This window comes from Hippoglossus hippoglossus, chromosome 22 (genome assembly GCF_009819705.1).
Source record: "Hippoglossus hippoglossus isolate fHipHip1 chromosome 22, fHipHip1.pri, whole genome shotgun sequence".
Taxonomy (NCBI): Eukaryota; Metazoa; Chordata; class Actinopteri; order Pleuronectiformes; family Pleuronectidae; genus Hippoglossus; species Hippoglossus hippoglossus.
The window spans coordinates 19,839,815-19,861,888 of NC_047172.1; the positions used below are offsets into that span (position 1 = coordinate 19,839,815).

At 42.2% G+C, this 22,074-nt stretch overlaps 1 protein-coding gene across 2 annotated transcripts in view; it reads right to left on the reverse strand.

Annotated features, from left to right (window-relative positions):
* Window positions 1-16,053: 16,053 nt before the first annotated feature.
* lrfn5a (leucine rich repeat and fibronectin type III domain containing 5a) overlaps window positions 16,054-22,074 on the reverse strand; it is a 110,901-nt gene continuing 104,880 nt past the window's right edge. For both annotated transcript variants that reach the window (XM_034576057.1, XM_034576056.1), the window contains exons 9-10: window positions 19,925-20,198; window positions 16,054-18,109 (exon numbers count right to left, since the gene is read on the reverse strand). In XM_034576057.1, coding sequence (XP_034431948.1) covers window positions 17,144-18,109; window positions 19,925-20,198 — 1,240 coding nt within the window. In that variant the 3' untranslated portion in view covers window positions 16,054-17,143. The remainder of the gene's footprint in view (window positions 18,110-19,924; window positions 20,199-22,074) is intronic.

Genomic DNA, 22,074 nt, shown 5'->3' on the forward strand with positions numbered 1-22,074 from the left:
GGCAAACTATTGTCTCCGCAGTTCTTGTCTGAAAACAGCTAAAGTAGGCAGAGTAGACGATCTGCTTTCTGTTTACACCAGCACGCACATGGCCGGTGCACTTATCTGTGACCTGAGGGTGAAGACATGACGCTGTGACGTTAGGCGTGTTGTTTTTATTTAACAGAGCAGTGCACCAACACAAACCTTACAAGTTCAGTCATCCAACCCACATGGGCTTTATTATTATGGGAATGTGCTCTAGAATCTGTACAGCACTGATAATTGGCATCACCCCACGAGCAAACATCAAGCTCACACAGCATGAAGAGGGGAGTGGGTGCGGGGGTGGGGGTGCAACTTCTGATACTGTATGAGCAGCAGCAGCAGCAGCAGCAGCAGGCGTGGCAGCGACAGAGTATTGATGGTTTAAAGGGGGAATGTGTTTACAGGTCTCTGGGAGTGCTACTGCAAACTGTATGTGGAGAAAGTTTCTACAAAGCCCTTTGTAGCTCCAGAGGGAGCTGACAAATTGACTCACACTGTTGGCAGTCCACTTGCATTGTGGGAAATGCAGGCGTCGGCTTTTGTCAAGGAAGGAAAATGCGCGGGATAAAAAAGACAACACTCTGGTTCTGCAGCATTTTCTGTTGCTGTCCATTGTGAGTTCAGCTAGGCAAAAATGTTCCCACCTGGCTACATATATGTGTACATAAGGTTAAATTGGTGGATTACTCATTTACGTACGCCAACATAAGAAGAAGTGGCCTAAAGTTTGAGTTGTGTTCCCAACATCAATTTAATTCCACCTTATCAGGATATTGAATTAGAGATCACGCTCGCAGTTTTATTATCAAGCTTTAGCATAAGTTAACTAACAGAGATTTCAGGCAAGGCCACAGCTTTTTCGGAGTATTAAAGTTTAATAACAATAGTCAAAAAATGTCTTAATTGGAATCTTTAGCTTTGTGGCTCAATTGGATGTTACTTATAGCCCCTGAAGAACTTTTAACTCGCCTCCTCTCCCTCTCTCCACCTCCTTTGCTGAGTGTTAAAAAAACATGTATTCCTTCTTTCATCTTTCCCTCCTCACATCCACCACTCCCTGCTCTACCACCACCCCCTTCTACTTAAAAAACATGTATTCATTTATCTTTTTTCACCCCTCTTTTCTCCTCCCTGTCAGTCTAAAACGTGTCCACCCTCCTCCCCTCCCAGAGTCCATTTAAACATCTTTCCATTAACCATTCATTCGTCCCCCAGCAGAGAGGGATTGAGGAGCACGGCCACAGTGCAGAGTGGAGTAAATTGGCAAATGCTGCCAGCACTACTGGGATGGAGGGAATAGGCGAGGAGAAGGACTGGGAGGGGAGGAGAGGATATCACAGCAGAACGGAGAGCTGTTGGAATGGAACCTGAGAGAGAGCCTCTGTTTACCTTTTCCACATTTTTTTATTCCTTCATCGCCCTCTATCCATTAATTTCTCCCCTTTTCACGCTATATTAGGTCCACAGCTCAGGGTGTTTACCCGTGTTTCCTCCCTCCACCTCTTCCACGCACCCACTCTTCATCTATCAAACTCACTCATCCACTATTCCCTGTGAAGTTGGAATATAAATGTTGCAAAAACCAGCCAGAGTTATGGGTTAATTTCCTTAGAACGTGATGTTTTTTTGGCTGCTTTCTTTTCAGGCACCAGAGCTTGATTCTAATAAATACTGACACATGAAAGTGCACCGGAAACAAGAGGAATTATCTCACCCCAATAAAAAAGAATTCACTTGGCTTTAAGTAAAGTACGTTTCTCTTCTTCCATCCCTCCATCATCTCGTCTCTTGCTTCCTTTTGTCAATTCTGTACAGTTTCCCCTCCATGTCATGCCTCTAAACATCCACAACAAGGGGGCTGTAAACAAGCAGGCTCAGGGAGTGAGGGCGGACGTGTTAACATTCAGCCGACAGCTAATTGATTCACAACACAAACACTTTAGCAGCAGGGCGTCAAAGTCTGCTTGTGACTTCAATTTTCTGTTGTGTCTCTTTGCATTATTTCTTTTTCATCTGCTTTTTCATCAGAACCATCCAAAACAGAGAGCTTACGCACCAACAGCCAGAAATTATTGAACATCAGTCCCATGTAATATAAAAGTGCCACGGGGGACATGAGGCAAAGATACTGCAGGAGGTTGTAAAAACAGCAGGAAGTAAGGTATTGTACTCAGGCCCGCTCACCAACGGCAGCAGTAGCAGCGGTAGCAGCAGTAGCAGCGGTGGTGGTGCCATGCAGCTCGGGAAGGCAGTTAAGGCTTCTTCAAAACCTGTAGCATCCAACTGGCGTCAAAAATTGGAGTCATTACTCAGTCATGTGTCAGTATAAAGTGTGACGTTTACAAATGCCCATTACAAATAAACCTCTAGAAACACACACACACACACACTGAGACAGAAGTGCTTTTAGCTTAGATCATAACTTGCTGAATCCACGGCAGCATTTGACATGAGCAGCGTTTCAAACTCAACTGTTTGACCGTCTTGAGTGTACCATTTGAGTACTCTTGTTGCCATGTCTGTCAATAATGCTGCAGTAATTGAATAGCAATGTATTGTATCTGTAGTAGAAACATATGAATCGTGTTACATTAGGAGAGGCTGTGGCTCAGGCGTTGTCCTCAGGCAAGATACTGAACACCAAATTGCCCTTGATGACCATCCTGGCAGTGTGTGAATGTGTGATAGAAAAAGTGCAGCCTATAGTATCACTGTATGAATGTATGTGTGAATGGGTGAATGACACCTGAAGTGGAAAGCACTTTGAGTTATCCACAAGACTAAACTGGCGTTATATAAATACGGGCCATTCACCTTTATTCTATGTTGCCTGCATTTGGCCATTTCGTTTACATATTCATCTGCAAAATAATCCTCTAGATATAATGGCTCACCCCAATATAGGCCAGTATCATTCAACACTTAATCATCAGTGCACTCAATGGTAGCCCACTGCTAAGTTTAGGTTTAATTAGTTATAATAACGAGGTGACATGTCGTGATTGATAGCTGTGACTGACTCACGATTGGTCAAGCGCACGTATCGGTGGGACCGCTTCACCGCGGCCCCATTCCTCGTTTGCTATGGCTCCAAATGCACAAGATGACAGATATTTTGCCTTTATTTCTGGATATTGGGAGGATTAAGAGACGTATTGTAAGCTAAATATGAAGCTAGAGCATGGAGACGTTTGACTTAGATTAGCATAAAGAGTGGGAATAAGGGAAGCTGAGCTCTGTAAGGTAAAAACTGGTTGTTTTTACATTATGGTTAAACAAACCTGACAAAATTTTACAAAAATACTAAAGATAACTTTAGAACGGGCTTTCCTTCCTTGCTTCAAGTTGTTATGCCAACAGGCTAAGCTCTCCTGGTTGTAATCACCAAACCCAAATTTACACTTCAACACACATCAATGTGTTAAGAACTACCAACAATGCCAAAAAAACATCTTTGACAAAAATGCATTTCACATGTACAATAATACTTTTTAGTCTAGATTGAGTTTTATGACCTATACTGCATCCAGCCATCAGAGGGCGATCAAATGATTTGACTTCACTTTATGGATCTGTCATGTTGTCCATCTATATATACAGTCTAGGTTTGCAATGCATTGGTAATCCTGCGTATTTGAAACATGCTGTGTTGACGACACTACATTTACCAAAGATGCTTGCGATTAATCCTTTTCAGCCGTGCAGACCATATTTCAATTCACTATGATCCAATCCCCTGGTTAATAGATATGGACTCAAACCTCCTTATTTCCTCCCTTCTTTGTTCCTCACCCCACTTTCCCCTCTGCCCTGTTACAATCCCTCCTTTTTTTTGTGCCACCCATCTTTATGTTTTCATTCCACCCTCGAATTGAAAGAGGGAGCGACTGCATGGAAAAAAGTCAGACAGCATGGAGTATTTTAAATCAGTCTGAGCCCCCAGGAGAGGGCTGCAGGAGAGTGTACACTTAGGGCGATTTGGGAGGAAATGGTGGAGAAATAGATGAGAGAGTTCCGGTTGTACCAACACTTCCCTAGTCTTTTCATTCCTCCGTCAAGTCCCATATCCCCCTTCCCAAAGCCTCTCTGGTGTATTTGGCGCTCGGCTCCTGTCTCAGGTTTTAACAGTACGCGATGCATGAGCAAGCCAGACATCCTCCACACAGCGTGGTGCCGCACAAAGGTGTTTGCGCTCTCCTTTCACCCATTCAGCCTCTGTTTAAAGCTTGAGCTGTGTGACTAATTGGTTGGCAAGTCAAATTCAATGGGTAGCGGTGATGAAGAGCAATAGTGTGTATTTTGTTTTCAGGGACAGAGCAGAATTTCAAGCGAACACAATCTGCTGCTGAGCCAGTCACTTCTTAATACTTTCATCCAGTTGTGGGCAATAGTCGGTCCACACACTTAGAGCTGTTTACTAAGACTGTTTGGGAGTAGGAGTAAGAAGACGTGCAGAGGAGGAGATGGTTTCAAATAACAGGCAGTGAAATAAATGAAAAATCTAAAGAATATATTTATATGTCAGTGTCTTTGCTGTATGTTATTTCTGGGACTGTGTCAAATACTTGAATCTTTCGGGCTAAAGTTTTATTTTTAATGGAGCAAAATGTGCATTGACCAGTACTTGCTGGGAACAAATGGGAATCAACAGAAAGGGAAAAGAAAGTAGAAAGTGAAATAACATCTGTCCACATGTGTGCTACTTCTTACTGTGTTGACTATTAACCTTGTGCAGTAGGCTACAGCTTAAATTAAATCTGATGAATGTGTTTTCTACGTCTGGCCTGTTTGAGCTGGTGAGGACCACCTACCTGCACAGAGGCTCCTTGGAAACTCGTTGGATGTAACTCAGAGGTGTTTCAATAGGATTCTGCAGCGTCTCTATGGTAAGAATGTATAACTATAGGATCATTTGACATGAAAGTGTGAAACTAGTCTGAATAAAAAAGGCATACAAATTGGTGTCTAATTTCTGTTGCAGTGTAGCTGTACTGGAAACCACTGTGGTATCGAGGACGAACTGGCGATGACTGGGAGCACGACCAGGGTAGATATCCTGCCGGCGATCAGCGGATGAGCTGCAGATGCGGTGGTGTCATCAGGGGAAGATGGCACATACAGTACATACCTATGAAGCTGCTTTTAGACATGCACCGAACTCCAGATAATCTCCTGAAATTATCAAGAGGGGCTATATTTGAGAATGCAAATATCCAAGTCAGTTGCTGCAGAGGTTCTTCCTGCCACCCTCCCAGTAAAAGCTTTGGATAATGTTCAAATGAGTCCCTTCGAGGACACAGCAGGAGATTATCTGGAGGATTCACTGCGAGCGGGTGGCCGTGTTGATGTAAAAAAGATGTAAAAAAAAAACAATACAAATATCTCAGAATGAAAAGTAGGTGTCACGTAAGACGCCAAAGAAGATGTCAATTTGGAAAGATAGAGCTCTAGGTGATATGGGCCTAAACCAGTGTCGAAGTTTAAATTACATGATTTACGCAGCTGAATTTCGACTCTTGGTCCTCCCTCCTGCCTGCAGCGCCACCCGTCACCTGGAGATTTGTGTGTTAGTGTGACCACAGAATGTGTTTTTCATATGTGAAAGGCAAACTGTCTGTTTCTATCGGACTCACATTTATTTCTTTTTTCGAATTTCCAAATTGTGCTGTAAAACAGGTGGATGCATTTCATACCAACTTTCCTCCTCTATAATTCGGTCTGTGTAGGTAGGCTGCTATAAATATCCCTGTTCTTCCTTGTTTCTATAGCAATTGCAAAATGTACTTTAATCTGAAAAAACGACCTCGATATCTTCAGTTGAGTTGGCAAGTCACCTTGAGATTTTACACAATGAAGCTAAAACCATCAATGACAGAAGAGGACATTCAGATTTATACGTGGTGTGTATAATCTAGGCCGTTATCTAAGAATTATGATTCTGCCTTGTACTCGTGTCATTTCAACATCTTTCCCTGTGATACTTTTATTTCCTCCCATTCAGGTTCCTTCATTTGCTTCTTCCCCTGCAGAGCATCAGTGTTTATTTCACCTGTTAAAGCATAGGTGTAGAATCCTATTATACAGAAATCACTCAAGGCGACACACTGTCACAAAGTCCTTGACAATAACTGATGTCAGACCCACTCTCACAACCGTTTATGTAAACTGCCTCATCTCACAGACCTTTGATTTATTCAGTGGATGATCTTGGTGTTGTTTCTCCCATCTGTCGTGAAAAGCATTTCAAACACGAGTTAACTAAATACCAGGAGAGAATGAGTTTTTTATGATGTCAAACGTGTCGACATTTTTTAGTTTGAGTTTTTTTTAACTTATCATTATGAAGTAAACGCAGATTGCACAATGTAAAGATGATAGAGTTATGACACAACCTCCCTTTAGATTGGTTCTCTTCAAGCCTCACTAACACTATTTTCTTGTCTTGACACCAAGCGTGAAATTTCACAGAAAAATGAAGGCTTGATTTACACCACTCAGGAAGCATGTCTGCCGCTGTGCAACCAAAACAGCAAGAGGATAGCACTTTGTTTTCCCTGGTAGCTATCGTTAGCTTTACCCAGGCAGTGAAAATGGCGCACGATGGGACAACTGGAGTAACAGAGGGTATTTAACCTCACAATAAAGAGAGCTGTTGTCGCAGGAAACAAAGACCCATAGACGGAGGGTTTTAGAAACCGAGGTAAAACAAGGGTTAGATCAGTAAGTAATCCGTAACTGCCTACGATATAAAACCTGGTGTTTTCATCATAGCACTGAGCTCTGGGTTAGTTGGAAGTGGCCTTTTGGTTGTTTCAGGCTGATAGTGGTGGTGGAGGGGAATTGAAAAGTACGGCAGAGTATTGAGGCCACATTCAAGAAAAAAAAAGTATAAATATTTAAAGAATAAAACCGTAATTTAAGAGAAAAAGAAAGATTTAAAAAATTGCTTCCGATTCCTCACTGTAACCCAGACGACAGGATCTTCTGGTATTCTCCCTCTAAAATAACACCGAGCCCCAAATGATGAGTTGATCTTATAATATTACGATTTTATTCGTCAAATTGCAACTCTTTTCTGTTAATATGCTGACTTTGTCAAATCTCAGTTTTTTTCCCCTATAAGTGGCCTTAATACTCTGTATTTTAATAACATTTCTATATATGCCAAAGTTACTTTTTATTTGTTATTGGTTTGTCTGTCAGCAGCTACTCAAAAACTCCTCAATTGATTTCCATAATATTTTATTGAGGGATGGGGCAGGACCTAAAGAAGAAATCATGAAGGTTTGTTTCGAGGATTTTATTTCCCTCCCTTTAACATAGTGAGATAGCTTTTGCAAAGTAAATTGCTGACCTTTTTTAGGTGATTAGTTGAGTAACTGTTATGCTGTAGCAGAGTTTGAACCTGAAGCTCTTCGCCAGCAGCTTTTCAAATTCCTGCTGTAGAGCCTCATTTGTTCTCTGTGCATTCCATTTTCTTAATATGAGAATAATGCTGCTCACTTGACACTTACTTAACAGGGAAACGCTTAAAAATAAATCTCATTATTTTCCTTTGAGGTGATGCTGAGGTGATGTTTGCTTCACTTGGTCCCTCCACGTGCACACATTCACACACGCTTCCTGCCTCTCGTACACACTGGCGCTCATTTCTCCCTGTACACAAACACATCACCACAGTTGGTCCGGCACATGCTGACACACTCATTAAGCATTCCTTCTGGCATCATGAGCAAAAGATAATGTCTGTCGTACACACACACACACACACACACACACACACACACACACACACACACACACACACACACACACACACACACACACGTCCTGTGGCTTAGCGGTAGGTTTCCCAATCTGAATTATATGTGCCTCCTGGAACTGTGGTGTTGTGTACTGACCCAAGTACACACTAACTGTTCTGATGTGTGTGTGTGTGTGTGTGCGTGCTCATATACTTAGATGGTCAATAACCAGCTTAGGGCAGGGTAGGCAAAAGAATGCGTTATGTCAGTGAGTTTCCACACAACTTTACAAAGAAAACCGTGTGTGTGTTTATATTTCTTTATGTTGATGAGATACATCTACACAGATGCTCATATAACCATATGGGTGGCATAAGAAGGTAGGGGGGCATGCTGAAAGCGAGACGACCATCTGATACTGTGTTGGTGGAACTTAATATGCAGCAACCTGGATTGATTCTCTCTCTCTCTCTCTCTCTCTCTCTCTCTCTCTCTCTCTCTCTCTCTCTCTCTCACACAGATACAGTGCCTTGCATAAGTATTCACCCCCCTTGGACTTTTTCCCATTATGTACTGTTACTAACTGGAATTCAAATAGACTTAAATAAACTTTTTCCCGTTTGATCAACAAAACATGCATAGTACTTTGGAGGTGCAAAATAAATTTTATTGTGACACAAACAATAATAAGAACAAAAAAGTTGACATCTGTTGGGTGCATAAGTATTCACCCCCCTGTGTCAATACTTGGTAGAACCCCCTTTCGCTGCAATTACAGCTGCAAGTCTTTTGGGGTATGTCTCTACCAGCTTTGCACATCTAGAGATGGAAAGGTTTGTCCTTTCTTCTTGGCAAAAAAGATGAAGCTCAGTCAGATTGGATGGAGACCGTCTGTGAACCGCAATCTTCAAGTCTTGCCATAGATTCTCTATTGGATTGAGGTCTGGGCTTTGACTGGGCCATTTTAAGACATTAACATTCTTTAATCCAAACCATTCCTTTGTAGCTCTGGCTGTATGTTTAGGGTCATTGTCCTGCTGGAAGATGAACCTCCGCCCCAGTCTCAAGTCTTTTGCAGACTGCATCAGATTTTCTTCAAGGATTTCCCTGTATTTGGCTCCATCCATCTTTCCCTCTATTCTGACCAGTTTCCCTGTACCTGCTGAAGAGAAGCATCCCCACAGCATGATGCTACCACCACCATATTTCACTGTTGGGATGTTGTGCTCAGGGTGATGGGCAGTGTTGGGTTTTCGCCACACATAGCGTTTTGCATTGAGGCCAAAAAGTTCAATTTTGGTCTCATCTGACCAGAGCACCTTCTTCCACATGTTTGCTGTGTCTCCCACATGGCTTCTGGCAAACTCCAAACGGGATTTTTTATGGATCCCTTTCAACAATGGCTTTCTTCTTGCCACTCTTCCATAAAGGCCAGATTTGTGGAGTAGACGACTAATAGTTGTCCTATGGACAGATTCTCCCACCTCAGCTGTGGATCTCTGCAACTCCTCCAGAGTAACCATGGGCCTCCTGGTTGCTTCTCTGATTAATTTTCTCCTTGTCCGACTCTTCAGTTTGGGTGGACGGCCTCCTCTTGGTAGGTTTGCGGTTGTGCCATATTCTTTCCATTTTCTTATGATGGATTTTATGGTGCTCAGAGAGATGTTCAAAGCTCTGGATATTTTTTTATAACCTAACCCTGCTTCATATTTCTCCACAACTTTATCCCTGACCTGTTTGGTGAGCTCCTTGGTCTTCATGATGCTGTTTGTTCAGTAATGATCTCCAACAAACTCTGAGTCCGTCACAGAACAGGTGTATTTATACTGAGATTGAATTGCAGACAGGTGGACCCTATTTACTAATTATGTGACTTGCAAATGTGACTTGTGAATGCAATTGGTCGCACCAGATCTTTGTTAGGGGTTTCACAGTAAAGGGGGTGAATACATATGCACTCAACACTTTTCAGATTTTTATTTGTAAATAATTGTGAAATCCATGTAATATTTCCCCCCACTTCCAAATGATGCACTATTTTGTGTTGGTCCATTACATAAACTCACGATGAAATCAATTTTAATCTGTGGTTATACCATGACAAAATGTAGAAAAGTCCAAAGGGGGTGAATACTTATGCAAGGCACTGTAGATAACATACACAGGGAGAGAGGGATAAAACAGAATTCATTTTTGTTGACTTTAATAATGTCTTGGCTATAAATTATAACTTGCACCACCAACCATAACAACACACGCACTAAGTAACTAGTAATGTTCCCATTCATATATGAACATTAAAATTATTATTAACTTGGCTTTAAATTGAGCCCTAATCTTAGTTCCTGGAAATCAGCAGCTTCTCAGAACCTCAACTAATTCATCTATTTTGTGATTAGTACATTACATGGAAACTATGAGACTTAAGCCCACATTCACAAATGTGCTTTTGAAGCTCACTTTAAAGGGATGGTCAGGCAGGCTCGAGTGACAGTCACCCTCCTTCAGACTTGATTACTCTGCTGTAAATGTGTGTACCCTGGGCCTGATCCACCCCTCTGATCTCATTTAACAGTTTGACAGCTTTCCAAGTTCGTCCTTGTTTCCCAGGCTAAGGTTACCGCTACAAGCCACACTGTAGACAAATACTTTTTTTCCAATTCCATTAAATTACTGTTCTTGGGCTCAGCTCCCAACAGCCTCTGCAACGTACCCAGCCCTCTATTAGGTCTCAACCCGGGGATTGGATATGCGGGATGTTGCTCAGATTCTCTTCCTGACACCAGCACTTCTCTTTTACAAGATTATTGGGCTCAAATGAAATGATTAGGTCACACATGTAACCCTGGCCTTGTGTTGCTTACTTTCCATCCGTCCTGTGTAATCCACACTGTTCTTTTTTTCTTACCTTCAATTTGATCCCGGGTTGGCATGGTAGTGCAGTGGTTAGCACTGTCACCTCACAGCAAGAAGGCTCTGTGTGGAGTTTACATGTTCTACCCATATCTGCGTGGGTTTTCTTTGTCTCTCTGGGTTTTCTCTGGGTACTCCTGTTTCCTCCCGAGACATGCAGCTCAGGTTGATTGGAAACTTTAAATTGTCTGTAGATTTGAATGTGTGAATGGTTGTTTGTCTCTCTAAAGCTGCTTTCAGACACTGAACTCCTGAGTTCCTCCCCATTTTCTCCGGAGGGGATATACTGTATGTGTGAAAGCAAATGTCAGAGTGCAAGCGTTTCTGCGGTTTTTCTCCACGTGACCTGTTGATGAGGCTTCTAACACGCGACAGATGCAAAAATCCAGTTGAAAAAGCAGCGTCATACACGTAGAAGACGCAGACGAAGATGTCAAGAGAGTTTGAGGTGATAAGAGCCAACGCCAGTGTCAAAGTGCTGTAAACAAAAACATAGTAGCGCAGCGTAGTTCATATTTTACTTCCTACCTCTACCTGCTGCCCCACCCCTCACCTGAATCCTGCTGAGCATTTGTTGTTGTTGTGGGCAGATAACCCCCCCTCGCTGTATGTGTGTAAGGAACATGTCTGAAAATGGCAGCCCTGTGATACTCTGCTACTCTACTCTCTCCCAATGTCAGCTGGGATTGGCTCCAACTCCCCCTGCGACCCTCACTGGGTAGGATGTACAGTATAGATAACCGATGGATGGAAACCATCGGTTATATACATAAGATAGATAACCGATGAAGATTTTTTACCTCTGTGCTGTGTTGCTGTGTTTCTTGAATATTCTTGGATGGTTTGCAGATTTATTGACTTCGGGTTGCCATAGTGAAAGAGGGAAAATGCAGTCAGTGCTACGATACAACCCAGCAATACAGAGCAGCAATAATACAGATTTATTTATTTAGGCATATTTGCTGTCGTTCAACAATAAAACTTATTGAGTTGGATCGCTCTCAATGCTCTAAGTAAAAAGTGAACCTGAAACATGGATATGTTAAGGCTCCTGCTACAGGCTTGGTAGCCTTTGGTCTACTCAAAGGCCTAGTTGGTGAACTATGGTACCCAGTGAGTTAACAGTTATTATCCATGTGCCAACAGCTTTTCTCTGTGCTCATTTCATTCAATAAAGAAACGGGGAAAGAGAAAAAGCTTTCTGAGCCAGCTAGGTTGTTAACCACGAGTTAATTAGCATCACCTGTCAGCTATTTGTAGCACAGACTCCACTGTCATCGAACATTAAACTGCTTTCAAGCAGTTTGTAGGCCAACATTGGAGAAACAAATTAAACCGAATAAAGTGACAACAGGTTTGTTTACAGTGACAGTTTGCTACAGGTGCAGCAGTTTTGAGAGTCAAAGTTCAACTGAGCTCGACAGTTCAATTCAGTTCAATTTCCTTTGTATATAAATCATAACACACATTAATTCAAAGCACATAGTAAGGCTGAGGGAAGGCAGTCTTCAGATCTTCAAATATTTGTGTTAAACGGCCAAATCAAATTCCACTGACAAAATCCTGAGTCAGGTACGGGCCTATAGCCGTCCCACATTATTATTCTAAGCCTCTTCCCCTGTTCAACAAACTTTCACGCAGTGTTTATAAGCTGCTGCTAAATCCGCAAAATATAAAAAGATAAATGAGGGAAAGATGGAGAGAGAAAGAGAGAGAGAGAGAGAGGGAGGGTGGGGGAAGATAGGGGGCAGAAAGGAAGAGCAAACGGCGGAGGGGGATAGAGAGGGATATTCTCCTCTAAAGCCTCTTAACATTAAGCATTTACAGTTTAAGAACGGCATTGGAAGGTCAGTCAAGGAGGTGTGAGGCAGGACGTTGCTGACACACTTTTAAGGCAAGTGGAGGACTGTGGCTGTGTAACAGCTGTACCGCGGAGGCAACTGCCTTTTTTACGTAAATGAAACAAGGGGAGTTATGGGGGAGGTCATTTGTTTCCCTGCCCGTCTTCTCGTATGACTCTCCAGCCACTCGGGTTCCTCTTTAAACATTCACCTGATGTCTACTGGCGTCATCGGCTTTAGAAATGTAAAACCCAGGAGACAGGCTGAATGTGATAGGAGAACGATAGTGGGGGTAATTCTGGCTTTAATCCTGCTGCTGTTTGGATTTGTATCTCACTCTCTTTAATTAAACAACTTTGTCAGGGTAAAAACACGTGACTTCCTTACTAAGAGTTTTGCCCAAAGTGTTCTTCTGAGAACACAGAATAAATACTGAATACTCCCACGAAGGTCAGGAATGATTCACCATGAGCTCAGTCAAGTCCATCAGCTTTATTAAAACAGCGAGGCCTAATAATTGAAGTGAGAACATCCATTTGCAGTTGCCTGTCAGAACAGTTTCATGTCAAACAATTTTCAGTAATTTAATTGCAAAGTGAATCAATTTCCTGCGTTGATGTTGACTGAAAGTGACTTCCCCTCCCCCTGGCTGTGGCCCCCCAGCTCGCCTTATTACTGTAGGTGCTGATGTATGTTAACAGACCTGAAGGTGTTTATGATGAGCTGTGCATGTGAGCCACCTCACTCTTTTTACAGTATTTACTCCTGGATGTGTTTAAGACGGAGAGGTGGGTTGAAGTCTGGATTTAAAGCTTGTGAGACCCACCCAGTCTCTTCCACACCGAGGCTGAACAAACGCGTCACCGCCAACATCATCACCCATGAGTCAGATGCTTATTACACCATGGGTATTGTAAATTCAATAATATGACACTCCAAAGTGAGGTAATTAACTCTGCACACACTAGGTTATTTTATTACTGTGAGCTGGACCAGTGCATCTGAGAGCAGTGTTACTGACACGTGTCTAATAGATGTGAAGCAGACTGGTGCATGTGACAGAATTACTCTTTTCATCCTGTGGGTTAAATGAAGCCGTACGTGAATGAATTACACGGAAACTTATCATCATGTGGACGCAAGTATACATTTGCTTTTAAAAAGCTACCACACAATAACTATACCAGTCTCCTTTCTAATCCAGTTTCTACCTGGATGTCTTCAGTCAGATACTCAAATGTGAATCTTTGGCCTCTTTATTGGAGCCTTTCTTCTCTGAACTGAACCACAAGTGTGAAAACGACCTCATGTGGCTACTTCTACTAACTTCCTGGTTTAGTTGCTGTTGAATATCATACTGGTCTGAGTGTAAAACAGTTATTTTTAAGGATTAGTCATTCACACGTTCACAACTATACGTTCCATTGAAAAGTAGTGAGAATCAGCACTAGTTTTATAGATTGAGTGTTGTGTAAGAGAGTGAGAGTAAAAGTGAGATAAAGTCTTGCCTCCTCTTCTGTCTCACTTTAGTTACTCAGCAGCCTTCTGTAACCTGGGGTCTTTACTTTGTGTTTTTAGCTGTGATCCTGGGTTTTCAGTCAAATGTACTACTGCGCTGCACATTTCATATTTACACCTCATCATATTGAGAAAGATAATGCAATGACTATTTTTGTCAGCACTCAAAAACAACATCTCCCATGAGTCTTAGTCATTGACACACTGTAGAAGGCTCATGGGAGCACTTTTTAAAAAGCTGTTACACTCCAATGCACGTGTTTGCACTCAGGAAAATGTGGGAGGAATGGAAATTAGATTATCTGCTCTAAATAAAGCAGTTTATTCATGTGTGTGTGTTCTTGTACAGATATATTTGTGAGGACCATTCTGACTAGACCTTACGTATTGAGGACATTTTGTCTGGTCCTCACTTTTTCAAAGGTCTGTTTGGGGGTTAAGACTTGGTTGTAGGGTTAGAATTAGTGTTAGTGTTCAGAGCGCAGTGGTGCCGCATGAACCTCTGCCGCACCACATAGTGGAAAGCCCTGCGCGCCCGTGCACTGAACCCAGCGGAGATCTCAGCGTGAGCCGCGTTCTGAAAGTGACGTCAGTCAAAATTGACCGCAGTCAGCACCAGAAGAGGAAAGGTGGAGCAGAGAGAGAGAGGATGAGAAAAAGAAAAGCCTTGGCTGCAGAAGCAGCAAAAAATTACGGAAATGTTCGCCAGTAAGGGAGCAGCAGGTCAGATAAAAACACTTAATAAAACACGACATACTCAGTATGGCTAGCTAGCTATCATTAAATAAGTTCCACTTTGTGGAAGCTAATGGGGATCCAAAAATGATTTGAAAAATAGCGTTTTAAGTTTTAAAAAAGCAATAAAGCAAAATCTTAGAATATGACAAGATAACACATCTCATTTAGAGATGGAGATACAATATTTTTGTAGTCCCAAAATTTACCAGGAATTCAGATTTTCAGTTTTATGTACTGTGATGTATGTTAAGTCTTAGTGTACCCTAAACTACAATATCAATGTTATTGTCTGTTGTCTTAAGCATATAAAAATAAGCATTAGGTGAATTTGAATAGCAGGCTAGCGCAGATTACTTGTTCGTCAGTCACATTTTTGGGGGTATTTTGTGATCAGGATACATTTCCTCCTAGATGAACATAGAAGCCAAATTCATAACTAGTCTGGTACCTGTTACATCAACAAATAGGTTTAGCCCGCAGGATTAGTGGTCTGGTGGTTTAAGTGAAGAGGGTGGCAGTGGCCTGGGATGGAGTCCAATTCCCGGCCTGTATTATTGTTTCAGTCCGCCACTGGTTACAATATTGTAGAGTGAAACTCAAATAAAATCGAGTTTGGTGCGATGTGAACATGCAATACTTCAATATTAACATTTGAATAAACAGGCGATTAGTGTTCTGTAGAAGTCAGTGGGGCGGGGCACCGTGCTAACTTGCAGTTTGTGGACCAAGTTGTGTGTCTTCTTCTACCTCCTCGGATAAACTTCAGCAGCAGTAGGCAACTGGGTCGGACCGCAGCTCAATAGCCACCACATCATTTTGATGATTTGATTATTTTTATCTCATCATATTGGACTGACACAGACATTCAAGGGGGTAGTAGGTACTGATCTCTGACCTGGCAACTACATTCATAGAATCACTTCCTGCTTGGCAATTTGTCGTTTGTTCTGCTGCTGCAATGCTTTATTTTAAGCTGAATTACAGAATTTTCCTTTTGAAAAGATGTAAACTAAAATAGTCGACATGTAATGTATGAAAAAATTAAGTTAACGTTTACCAGTTAAGTAAATCATGGTAATAAATCAGTTATATTTGCGACACAAACGTGATCAGCAATAACGCAAAATCTGATGAACCTTATGAAAAACACAGACTAGAAAAATCGGTGCGAAGAAACAGAACTCTGTTAAACACAGGTCACTTTTACAGTTTCAGGAAGAATGCTGCAACTACTACACGATAAAAAACCACATGTCCCATTTCCAGTTTTCATTTTATCCCTTTTTATTTTACACAACATAACAACACAGTACATGTTGCCTTTTTCTGTACAGAAGCTTTCCAGGAGCTCGTGACCAACCCAGGGCGTAGTAAACCACAGTCTGTGAAAAGCTCGCAAGGTTTTTATGTTCTTTTTTTGTAATTCTTCGCTTTAAAAAATATCAATTTCATAAGAGGTCCGTTTAAAGTCTTTGTCCGTCTGATACTTGTTGTCCCAGTTTGTGTCTCACCGTAAGTCAATAAAACGCCCGTACTCCTCAGTGGGTAAGAAAGGCTATGTGTGAAATCACTCTATTCCTTTGTTTGTCCCCCTCTTTCCTCGATCCCTTCTTCATGGAGCCTTGGTGGAGTCATAGATCCGGTTGTATCATGTGTCAGAGGGTCTGTTAGTGCAAAAGAAGGCACCGACTGCTATTCTCTTGCCACCGCGTGGACGCACACTTCCTGTGGCCGCGTGAACATTGAGATAGGTGCGCTGCTCAGTTCTTGTATTGTGTTATTTATCCTTTGTTGCTTTTTTCTTTTTCTTTCCTGTAATATTCCCTTTTCGTGGTATTTTCAGATAAGGTGAGTGTGAATCTGGGTAAGACGTGGCGAGCCCATTGTCTTGTTTTCTTTTTGTGCTATAAAGTGGAACCGATGAGACGACTCGAGGACGCTACGAGACAAGGCAAGTGATCCACTCGCTGGATGACCGACTGCGAAACAGTTAGGAAACTGTCTCAGAGTGAAAAAAACAACAACTGTAAACTGCATACAAACAGTCGTGAAGAGTATGAAAAATTATAATTAAAAAAACAGGTTGAAAAATGCCCAACAGTTTGGACGCAGAAGACACTCATCCAGCCGTAACTAACATGAACACACACCAAAAACACACATTCTAAACGGCAAAAACGTGTCTGACACACACACACCTTAACTTCACTCACACGTCTATTAACAAATCCAAACGAACACACACACAGACACGCCCACGCCCACACACACACACACACACACACACAGAGTGTCAGACACACTCATACAAAACAATAATGGGTAAACCAAAGTTTATTTCATGTTCCATCGTGTTCCCGTTCAAACTGTGCTTTCTAAGATCCAGTCTGAATCACACCGCCCTTTGTCCGAGTCTCCATCCCCATCTTTAAGGAGCAGCATCCCGCTCATTGATTGGCTCCTTTTGTTACGCACTATGCGGCCCAACTTGGGTGCTGCTCCTCCCTGATGGGAGTTAGGGTTAGATCGAGTCTTTGAGCCTCCTTCACTGAGAGAATTCCTCCTCCTTGCCCTGCTCCTCCCTCCCTCCTCAACAGGGAGAGTCTGGTACTTGGCGGAGGAGGAAGTTGTGGTGGTGGTGGAGGAGGCGCGTGGAGCCCGACGCAGAATGGGTGTCTCTCTGAATCTTATTGAAGGGACGGGGCTCGGCGTGTTGAGAGAGCTGGAGAAAGGGGTAGGGGCAAAGGGAGGTGGGGTTTGGTTGAGGGAGGTGGAGTTGTTGCGGTTGGTGTTGAGGTTCTCCAGACCGAGGGAGGGAGGGAGGAGCACAGAGCAAGCAGTGGAGGAGGAGGAGGAGGAGGCAGGTCGAGGGGAGGCAAGATTTTCAGGGACAGCCGAGGTATTCGAGCAAACCGAGACCGGCTTACTCGGAGCGGGCTTCCGCTTTGGCTTGGGCAGAGAACCAGTGGTGCCGGTTGGCGTCAAGGCGCTAGCTTGAGCTCGATCTTCACCTGCTTTCTCCCGTTCCTCAACTCCTGCAGTCGGGCTTCTGGCCGCCCAAGGCTGGCTGAGAACTGACGTGGCCGTGGAGCAGTCAGGCAGGGAGGAGTCGGACAACTGAGTCACTGTATCTTTGCCTCCGACTCCTTCTCCTGCTGCTCCGCTCCTTTTCTTTGTGCCTCCAGAGAGGTCGTCTAATCCGATTGAGCCGTGTTTAGAGACGCTGGGAGTCACAGTGCATCCCTGCGACTGCTGCCCGTTGGTCTGTGAGTGGACGTTGGTCATAGACATAGAAACACCTTTTCCACCCTCGCCAGGGTTACACACCTGAGGAAAGAACAGAAGGGAAAAGGGAGGTTATCATCCTTTCCAGACTGAAATGTTTGCATATTCAGCATTTTTATCAGAGTAGTTAAGATGAAAAATTCTAGAATTTTATCGTCATTGCGCAAGCACAACTAAATAACGAGTGTCATTCTAGAATCAAAATGTGCCTGTTAAATAGATTTACAAAGGAAATATACAAATGGAAAAGAATAAGCAACTATACAATCAAAATATTATTATAAGCAATAGAAGTACAGTCAATACAACATGGTGCGAAGAGCATAACATAGTAAAGTGATTTAGATAACTATAATAAATATTATGAACAACATTAATATTGCACAGCGTATTTACTTGGTATGATAATCACACCAATATTAAAACATATTCATTAAATAATATGCTACTTTGGCTCTGATGTCTCCCTGTCCAAAGTCACCACTCTGTGGTCAGCAGCAATTTCCGTCCCATCTGATTGGTTACATGTTAGTAATAATAATAATAATACCCTATCAACACCGACGAATACTGTGAACATACACAGATGGGCATATAGGAAATAAACTGGAGCAGCTCTGGGGAGTGAGCTGAGCTGTGTCGACGGTGATGCAGCAGATAATGGCAAAGTTTCAGTAAACATCACATTCCTCTACGATGAAGTTCCAAACACAACTCAATCTTAACAACAATTTCATTTGTTGATCCAAGATACTGAGGAAGGGAATTCTGACAGACAGAGAGAGAGAAGCATCGCTAACTGCGAAGCTAAAGTCAATATTTATACATGTGATTAGAGAATAAAATTGTGTGTGCAAAAAGTGCAATCAGCTTAAAGTACAAAGTAAGTCAGTTAACATGTACTTTGACTACACCTTTTTTGGCAGTGTATCAGATACGCCAAGCTAAAACTGATGAAGTCCAATAATTCATTAAATTCTTCCTCACACAGGTTTAAATGTCAACAAACAGTTGTTGAATAAACTACATGATCATTTTGTAGGACGCAACGTGTGGTGCTGGAGAGCTGAGTTATTTAGATGACCTTCACTGGTATAAGTAGGTTGGACACAATAATAGAAACTACTTGACTCCATGGTGTCCATAGACATTGATGTGGCAGTTGTTTTATATTGGACTATCTTATTTTTTATTTTAACATCAAGATTTGTATTTGTACCGCAATTGTATGTTGGTCCCACATATTGGTTGTCAGTCTCTTTGAAGACTAATAATTAGTATCAGCCCTAATAAAACCCCATGGGTCAACCCCTTCACTTGTGACTGGGTAAAATGGTAAAAAGTATGAAAACAAATTAGTTTTACATCATGACTCAACTGAAAAACTGAAAACATGTCTAAGAATTACATGAGTTGCAAATGGAAAATCGATTTAAACAAAAAAATGATACCAAAATGAACTTCTTCCAAATCCCTGGAAATCCTGCAGAGCAAAATGTGCAGCCAGGGATCTGGATTAATGTGTTGCGTCAGTATTATGAAATGTTATTGGTTGGAATTAGCTTCTGTTCTGTGATGTAATTGTTTGTTTAGTAAATCAATCATTGACAGCATATAGAAGTGTCTGATTGTTGCCATTTTTCACCATGAGGGGGCAAATGAAAACTTTCATGAGAACGATAGAGAATCAATGGAATTTGTTGGCTGCTGTGTTGTATCTTGGTAGTGAACACCATGAATGGCTTGTGTTAACAGCAGTACAGCAACGCCAACTGGCTCACATAATGAAAAGCTGCCTCCTCTCGTTCTCTCTCATTTGTGGCCAGAGAGGATTATGAGCGACAGAGAGAGACCCACCTTGTACCGTATCATCAGGATGATGATGAAAACGAGCACCGAGGCCACTATTATCCCTCCGATGATGATGATCATGGTCCCGCCGAGGAACTGCGACTGCATGAAATGACACCTCATGTACTCCGTCTCAGTGCTGAACTGCACACAGCCGACCACTCGTGTTGCCGTCAGGGAGGTGATGATGTCATCGTAGATGGCCAGCACGCAGAGGTCGTACTGGGTCCCTGCTGCCAGGTTGTTGACCAGGAAGTTCTTGCTCGATGGGGGGATCATTCTGTGGAATACAAAAGGGGGAAGGGAGACACAGTTAGGATTATTGTCTAGACTTATAATGTTGGAAATATTAATTTATATGGCCTGACATCAAATATTACAATTCTGGAAATTTCCATAGCTTGACTTAACATCCTAAGAAACTAAAATCTGTCTTACAGCCCATGTGATATCCCTAAATGTCCTCAAACAACTTCCTGCTCATTATTTTATATTGCCCTTGGTACAAATGTTAAATTTACAGCAACAATCACCAGCATAAAAAACTCAAAACCACATGGTACAACCTTTTCAGTTAATGTTATGTACTGTAGATATCAGTGTCGTGAATCTTTTAGCAAACGTTTGACTATTTAAACATCAATGTTCACTGTCTTTGAGCTCTGCTTTAGTCTCCACCTACTCCTGAGGGAAATACCTGCCTCTATAGCTGCTAAATGTCGCACAATGTCAATCATCTAGTTGTTGCTAGATGCTAATTGTGTTTGTCTGCTGTTTGTGGCTGAACAGTTAGCCTACAGTGGGTTTGTGACTGGAAACAACAGTGAGGAGAACAGAGACTGAACCAAAACGTTAAAGCTTGAATCCCTATTACCAAAACAATGAGCTAACAGATAGTGAAGTGCTCTGTGGAGTTGAAGGTAATATTTATTATTTTATTATAGCCACTTTAAACAGATCTCTTCAACCCTGTCTCTCCCGATTATTGTCATTTGGGGCACTGACAGGATAAAAGATGATATGTGGTCACAGCAGATATGTTGTATGATTTGTTTCCTGTTCCTTCTGCACAACCTAAATAACCAATTTGCCCTGGGGAAAAAGGACAACAAAATATATATATTTTTTAAAGAGAGGAATGTAGAAAAAACTAAACAAAAAAAACAATACTTAACAATGGTAAGAATTAAATTGATAAAGAATCAACGCACTCAGCTCTACTGTGTATTGATGGCTGCTGAGCCCTCAGAAACTGAAACCCCAAAAGTCATCAGCAGGACACGAGTCCAATTACATGATTTATCACTGCGCTGGCCCCTTCCTGCTCAGCGTGCAAACTGTGCTCCAACCAAGTAACACTCTGCTTTATAACATCCTCTTTTGGTGTCAGAATCCACAGCAAAACGCACAAAGGGAAATCCTTAAATTAATTTGGCCGAGCACAAAGTTTCACCCGGAGCTAATGTAGGTTATTCTTCACTGGACACTTGTCACATTGATTAAAGGATTTGCACATTTGTCCTTCAGCCTCCCCAAAACTGCTTGTCAGCTTTCCTGGATTTCCTCTTTAAAATGCTAATGGAATTCCTCATTAGAACCACTGAGGGCGGTTGGTTCACAGCGTGCGGCCTCTCGAGGAGCAGAGGGCTATTTGTGCCTAGGTTAAGCCTCAGGTTTAGGGTTTGAGTTGAGACATGTTGAGGTTTAATGGTTAGTATTAAGAGCAAGGGGATGGATTTAGCTGTAGGTCATCAGTGTGTCCTCAGTGGCACAAGGCCGCAGGAGTGTGTGTGTGTGTGAGCATCTATATGACATCATTAATACTAAGAGGGCCACGCGAACACTGGGTGACCATGAGAGTTCACCCCTATGCTGCTCTTTATGCTTTCATCAGTATGGTGGTAAACCTTGGCTACACACACACACACACACACACACATTTACACACACACGCAGTGACATCGGATTGTGCAGGTTAATGATAGGGGTGAATGTCACCAGTAATTACAAGCTCACATACAAGCAGCTACACATACATACACAGACAGAGATTAATTTCCACATTATTGCCGTGGCCTTTGGCCTCATTTGTGTTCACGATTGTGTGTGTGGTCGTGTGTCACACCAACTAGTAAAGCATTCATATCTTTGTGTTT